At 31.6% G+C, this 6,804-nt stretch overlaps 1 protein-coding gene and 1 long non-coding RNA gene across 2 annotated transcripts; one reads left to right on the plus strand and one right to left on the minus strand.

Moving 5' to 3' along the window:
* Nucleotides 1–280: 280 nt before the first annotated feature.
* On the minus strand, nt 281–2,728 carry LOC147560391 (protein MEI2-like 2). Its single transcript, XM_086657996.1, has 4 exons — nt 2,666–2,728; nt 1,309–1,660; nt 764–922; nt 281–666 (listed from the first exon to the last, which is right to left on the minus strand). The coding sequence occupies exons 2-4, from the start codon at nt 1,573–1,575 to the stop codon at nt 589–591; spliced, it is 504 nt and encodes a 167-aa protein (XP_086514122.1). The 5' UTR covers nt 1,576–1,660; nt 2,666–2,728; the 3' UTR covers nt 281–588.
* A 764-nt stretch (nt 2,729–3,492) lies between these two features.
* LOC147560392 (uncharacterized) lies at nt 3,493–4,996 on the plus strand. Its single transcript, XR_015233702.1, has 2 exons — nt 3,493–3,726; nt 4,489–4,996. It is a non-coding gene; the product is annotated as an uncharacterized LOC147560392 (long non-coding RNA).
* Nucleotides 4,997–6,804: the final 1,808 nt, after the last annotated feature.

Raw genomic sequence — 6,804 nt, forward strand, 5'->3', positions numbered from 1 at the left:
GATGGAGAAGAAGGAAGAAGTATAAGCAATTTTGTGTTGAAATTTTCGGAGTCTAGAATGTCTAGATTATCTCTTTATGTTAAGGAAATTTTTGGTAGAAATATTTAAAGAAGGTCATTTCATTAGTTTATGAGTTATTAAGGTTATTTGGACAAAACAACTTTGAGATTGGGTCTTGATCCAATTTCTCGTTTTTTCATATACTGAAAATCATACAATAGGTGTATAATCTATATAACAAAACATAAAGGAAAAACGCCGACTGGGACAAATATCCTCTTTTAATAAAGGACTAGGTATAACCCGTGCCCATAGGGCACGGACAAAGTGGTCATATGCAACATGTAGGTGAAGACATAATCCAAATCCTATAGTTTCCATCTGAGACTAAAGTAGTGTAAAGCACATATCAAATTAAAGAATACCCTAAACAACCACCTTATCATCATTGTTGTCCGGGTGCTTGATGAGACAATCAGATTTCTCATCAATATTTAGAGCAAGATGGTCACTTGATCCTTTTAGTGTGGTCCTGGCACGAGGCACATAAGGAGCAGAAGGAGAGGTCGAGTTCCATCAAACCGGATCCTACATAAAGCACAAGTGATCAATATTAGCGACATTGATGATCTTTATTGTAATAACATCCTTATCTGATGGGATATCCTGGTAGAGACACAACACAAGACATTGATCAGTGACTGCTGAATTAGCAAAAGGCAAAAAAATATGAACCAAGAAGAGGTAAAGATTGTTTCTAAACTTTTGGAATTGAAAAATGAATGTCAAGTTTTCTCCGCCTTAGGGGCTTATTTTCTAACGCACGCATAGCTGTCCGAGCAACACGAGTATCATAGTAAGATATAATCACAAATCTCCATTGCTTGCAAGCAGTGTAAAGAGTCCTGATGTCACCATATTGCTACACAAGACAAGCAAAACAATAAAAAAATATCAAGAAATTGATAGAACTCCCACATTCGGGGTCGGCTTGGTATTCCACGATTCATAGTCCAAGACTACTGCGATGCTTTGGTGAGAGCAAATATACAAAATTATTTTCGTAATTAGTCCATACATGAATTCAGTAAGCATAATTAAATGTTAATATTTCTCCTAATGTCTAAACTGCAAATACTCAAACCTTATTTTGCGAAATTCATGATATCACTTAAATAAGTATCACCAATTCATACTTGGGAATGTGAATATCTGGAAAACTTCAGTTTACCAAGCTAAGTCCCATTTATGATGTGTAAAAGATACTCTAAGACACACTGAGTTATAGATATCGACAATATAAATTACCTCAAAGAGAGATCTCAATTCTGAGTCCTCAACATTACTATTAATATTACGCATAAATAATGTTCTAGAACGATGCTCCCCGAGTGGATGTTCCCCGACAACTGCTCCCACGCCATTCGGAAAGGAATACTGGTAGCTCCCATTTCCACCAACACCATTAGATATGCCTACCTCTGATATACCCATGCTCAAGCTATACAGAGGATCAAAGTCCAATTCCATACCCCCACCACTACCAAAAAAATCAGCTTCTTCCAAATCCTCCATTTGAGTAGGCAAATTACTTAGGTCAAAATCATCCAATACCCCAGCTAACTGATCTTCTTCACCATCAGGGAGCAGATTCCCGATTCTGTGTGGACGAAAGTCATCAGTCAGGAACTGCAAGGGCGAAAAATGTATTAATGAACTGCAACCCAAGACTTAGATTCAAAAACCATAAACAACACATAATAATAAACATACATACCATGGTTTCAATTTTAGATATCTATGAGGCAGACTATTACGAAGTGAATCATAGAGTAATTTAACTTTTGCCGGCAGTTCCTCTAAACTCTGTTTGGTTTCTTGCAACTCAACACCCAGTTCCTGAGCATAATTCTTTTAATGTTCACACTAAAAAATTGATTCTCTAATCAACTTTTTAATGAGGGAAAACGATCTCTCGCACTATCAGATCCTTGATCTTCAACTAAATTATCCCATTTCAACTTCTAAACTATTTTCTCTAGATTATCAATTCCAGACACTTAACACCTAAATTCTTAATCTATCATTATGATGTTATTTTCTCATTTCTATCAAGACTCATTCCAGGATAATAACATAGTGTTAAACAAAACACAAGATGAAGATTACCCATGAAGATTACCCATGATTTCATACAACCACTTCAGGATTTTCTTAACAAATTCTTATCAGTTCACTGTAAGTAGCACAAATTATAAAACTCAAGACAATAAGCAAAATTTTAAGGATAACTAAATCAGTTTTCTAGTACCTCTTAGAGTGATTATGCCTTGAACTTACTCCCACAGAGGTAGATAGTTTCACTTCCTGCCCTTTACTACTGCAATCATCTCTGCTAACCAACATTTATATTAATAAACTATTGATAATTCAATAACAAAAAATTCATTCCTTAAAATAAACACCACATTAATACATTATATTTAGAGTCAAACAAAAGGTAAAATAGTTTCAGTACCTGGAAGATTCTACTTCTAGACTGATTTAGGACTTTCATCAAACAGCTGGAGGTCACACTATATAAAATTTCTGGACTACAAAAAAAAAATCTAATTTAGTCATGAAGGTTATCAGAGAAGATTCAATGAAAATGAAACTGTTTTACCTTGAAATTGTCTCACCAGTCTTCTTGTGACCATCTTTATGTGTTTTTTTTCTCTCAGAAATAGCCGTTTCCACTTCCTGTCATTTAAGGTGAGTTAACCATAACTCCTTCATTGATGATGGAGTAGTGGAGGGCTCGATGTGAGATTGAAGAATAAGATGGAGCAAGATTGTGAAGGAGAAGAATGTAACGGTCTAACGGCAGAGGAAATAATGGAGGAAGAGAAATGCTCAATCTTACAGATGATTTGATGATAACCGCAGAGGAAATAGTAGAGGAAGAGAAATGCTCAATCGTGCAGATGATTTGGAGTTATGATAATCTATTATATAAAACAGAAGGGAAAACGATGACTGGGACAAACATCCTTTTTTAATTATGCATATTGTCTAGAGGCCCTTCTCAAATTTAAAATATAATCCTTCGTAGAAATAAAGTTACCTATTTAAAAAACAATAATCGTTTCTTTCTTAGAAATAAAAATTCTAATTTAACAAAAAAAGAAACAAAATAAATTTCAAGGGTTAAAAAAAGAAATTTAAATCTCTTTCTCAATAAAATAAGAATTTTTGGGCTTATAATCCAAAAAACGGGCCCTAATAGGACTTTTAGTCCTCTCTAATCCTATAAAGGGTTTCAAAACCAAAAAAATAATACAAATGGATATCTAGTCCATTTGGTGTCATCTAGAGAGAAAACACAAATCCCTAGAATACCAAATAATTTATAATACCTAAACTAACCTTCCATATATATAAAATCTAATTTAAGCTCAAATCAACCAATATTCGCTTTCCTATTTTATCTCCCCGTTTCTCTCTCCAATTACCGACTCTAAAGGAAGAAAGAAATCTTTATCTTCCTTAAATTTGTAACCGAAACCTTCTCTTCCTATCTTTCTCTCTCTCTCTCTCTACATCTTCATCTTCTGAAACTATCCTCCATTAAAACAAAAAACTTTGTAACCGAAACCTTCTCGTCCTATCTTTCTCTCTCTCTCTACATCTTCATCTTCTGAAACTATCCTCCATTAAAACAGAAAACTGAGTTTCTAAGTTCAGGTAAAACTCAAACCAAATTTTATGTTTTCTGATTATGTTTCGATTGAAAATCTTCCATTAACTTGTTTCATTATCATTAGAGCTATTCAAAATCATCATCTTAATTGTTAATCAGGTAAACAATTTTCTTATTTGATGATTTGTTTCAGATCAAGAAAGTTATTATTGTCTTTCTCTCTCTAAAGTTTGTATTAATGATCACGATCTTCATGAGATTAATACTTCATTTCTAAATCTTACAAATCGAGTTTACTTATTGTTTTCAATCAATCGTCATATCAGTTATCAATAGATTTGGAGTTTATGCAAAGAATGATATTCAAATTTTCTCCAGATCTGATTTTTTTCCGTACAGATTGATGAAACGTGATTCTGTCACACGGTTACTCGTAACAGAATTAACATTATATATACTTTAGAATAAATTACCATAATGTAACGTAAATTATATAAACTTTTCCCTGCGATGTATATCAAATTGAGAACATGATATATGTTCTGGTTCTGCAAATTTTTCACGAATAACATTAACATTATATTATTTTGTGTAAATCATACGTAATTTATGGAACATTATGTATGATTTAATATCAAAACAGTTCTCGTTTCATTATTATAACATCTTTGATTTACATATGTAAATCCTGTGTACTTTTTTGTAAAGTACATGTAATTTATTCAAATGTTCATATAATTTACTGCAAATAATATACTTGTATATATAATTTATTTGAATTAATCTATCTCACTTTGTTATCACAGATGGAGTTCCAGGCAGAATCATCAAATCAAAATAAGAAAATCAAACTGAAATCAGATGGTTGGGATAAGATATTTACAGAACTAGGACAGTTATTTCCTGGGGGTGCAAAAGCTTTTCGATATGCTCTTAGGCAATATAGCATCAACACCGGGCATGATTTCAAATTCATAAAGAATGATTCTAAGCGTGTTACTGCTGTGTGTCCTGTTGAAGATTGCAAATGGATAGTGCATGGATGGGCACCATTGAAATGCGATTCCATGTTCATATTGAAAGACATGGAAAGGAAACATGATTTCATTATTTGTGATAAATGTCTCATTATTTTTCATAAAGTTTGCATAATTTATTGTAAATTATACATAATATCGTATTTACAGTTTAGGTATATAACGTTTAAAATTATACTTTATCATTAGTATATCAGAATTTGTTGTACATCATTAAATCCCATTGTAAAACATACTTATTGTATATCAGTATACAATATAAATTCCTTCATATAAATGACCACTATCAGAAATTACAAGGTTTGATCAATTAAAAACTTTTAAATTTTGCTGTTATCATTGGTTATTTATCAAAAATTACCAAATCCTGTGGTAAATAACGGATACTTGTGAATAAATTATACATACTTTACGGTAGTTTAAGTTATACCAGACAGAAATTGACATAATTTATCAAACAGATCTCTAAAAATTAATTTATGACGAAGCTTTGAACAACTATGTCACAACAGAAAAAACCATAAAAATCAACCCAAAATCTCACCATAACGTTGAAACAATCTTCTTTATGATGAAAAATAACCATGCAAAAAAAACTTGTGAAGAAATTATACATACTTTACAGTAGTTTTGGTTAGGATTTTTGTTTCTGATTGATTCGGATAATAGGAAAGAGAAAATTGATTTGGTTTCTAAATCTGTAAAGAAGAGAGAGAAAATTGATTTGGAAATATCCGTGGTGATGACGTTTCGTTTTGGTTAGGATTTTTGTTTCTGATTGATTCGGATAATAGGAAAGAGAAAATTTATTTTCCAAATCTGTTTAGAGGAGAGAGAAATTATGATTTGTTTCTATCCATTTTTTTTCCTAATAAATCTCCATATTTTTTGCTAATAAATCTCCACAATTTTTGCTAATAAATCTCCACGTCAAATTTGAGCGTGGGACATAGACATCAATGTGTTTAGAAAGTGAGGGTTTTTATGTCCATAATGTAAAAGGACTAAATATCCATATTTTGAGAAGATTGGATCATAAACCTTTTTTGAACATTATTTTGGTCTATATACCCACCGACCCATAAAATAATAACTAATTTAAGAGAAAATAAACAAAAATAATAATAACTAATAAAAATCTCCCTCTCTCTCAATAAAATATAATTAACAATAAATTTCGTAACATTTGATTGATACAAGTGTCCGTGCCCTAGGGCACGGGATATACCCTAGTATTTGGTAACGTTAGGAGCGAGACCGACTGAGCAGATTAGGAGCATTAAACAACATGGGTCGGACGGTCCAGATTCATTGGGTTTCTTTACTTCCTTGCATTTAGTGGGTGAATAAATTGTTTTTTTCTGGGGTAGGTAATAGATCAAACCATTGGGATGAAAGAAAAATCACAAACCACGACTGGATTTGTCTTTTGGTTTGTCCCAGTCAGCAAAAAACTTTGCGTTTTATATAATAGATATTGTCTAGAAGTGATTTCCAAAATTTAAATTATAGTCCTTCTTAAAATTCATATTTTAAAAAATCGTGAAAAAGGAAACAAAATATATTGTAAGGGTTAAAAAAAGAAATTGAAATTTCTTTCTCTCTCTCTCAATAAAATAACTAATTTAAGGAAAAAATGAAAATAAACAATAACTAGAATACCAAAAATTAGGGTATCCAAAAGACGTCCTAACAATTCATAAACCTTCCTCAATAAATTTTTTTTTTGTGAACAAAACTCAAAATGTTTTGGTTTTTTAGAGCGAGATTTTTGTTGTAAATACAATGTTTACAGAGGTTGAATGTAAAGTTATGCTAAAAGCGTTGCAAAAATATTATCAGAACTAAAGTTATTTACAAAATCAAGAAACCTAATTTTATACTAAAGCATTTTACAAAATTTTTATCTAACTATTACTTTTGCCACTATCAGAGGTATAAGTGCAGACAAACCTTCATTTGAAACTCTAGCAAGATCTAAAAATGAACAAAGATAAAATATCGACATTTTGTAACCTGTTCCCAATTACAAATATAATTTAGCACAAACATTCGACTTAATGTTCATGAAACTAGACTCCATTT

This window comes from Eschscholzia californica, unplaced genomic scaffold (assembly GCF_041429995.1).
Source record: "Eschscholzia californica isolate CP2 unplaced genomic scaffold, dmEscCali1.0.p SCAF_2, whole genome shotgun sequence".
In the NCBI taxonomy this organism is placed as follows: domain Eukaryota; kingdom Viridiplantae; phylum Streptophyta; class Magnoliopsida; order Ranunculales; family Papaveraceae; genus Eschscholzia; species Eschscholzia californica.

Excerpts from the sequence above, each read along its gene's own strand:
- LOC147560391 (XM_086657996.1), bottom strand. The coding sequence starts at position 1,575 with ATGGAGGATTTGGAAGAAGCTGATTTTTTTGGTAGTGGTGGGGGTATG. Across the intron at positions 923-1,308 it reads AATTGAGATCTCTCTTTGAG|CAATATGGTGACATCAGGAC; the intron begins GTAATTTATATT and ends TGTCTTGTGTAG. Across the intron at positions 667-763 it reads TTCATTTTTCAATTCCAAAA|GATATCCCATCAGATAAGGA; the intron begins GTTTAGAAACAA and ends TGTCTCTACCAG.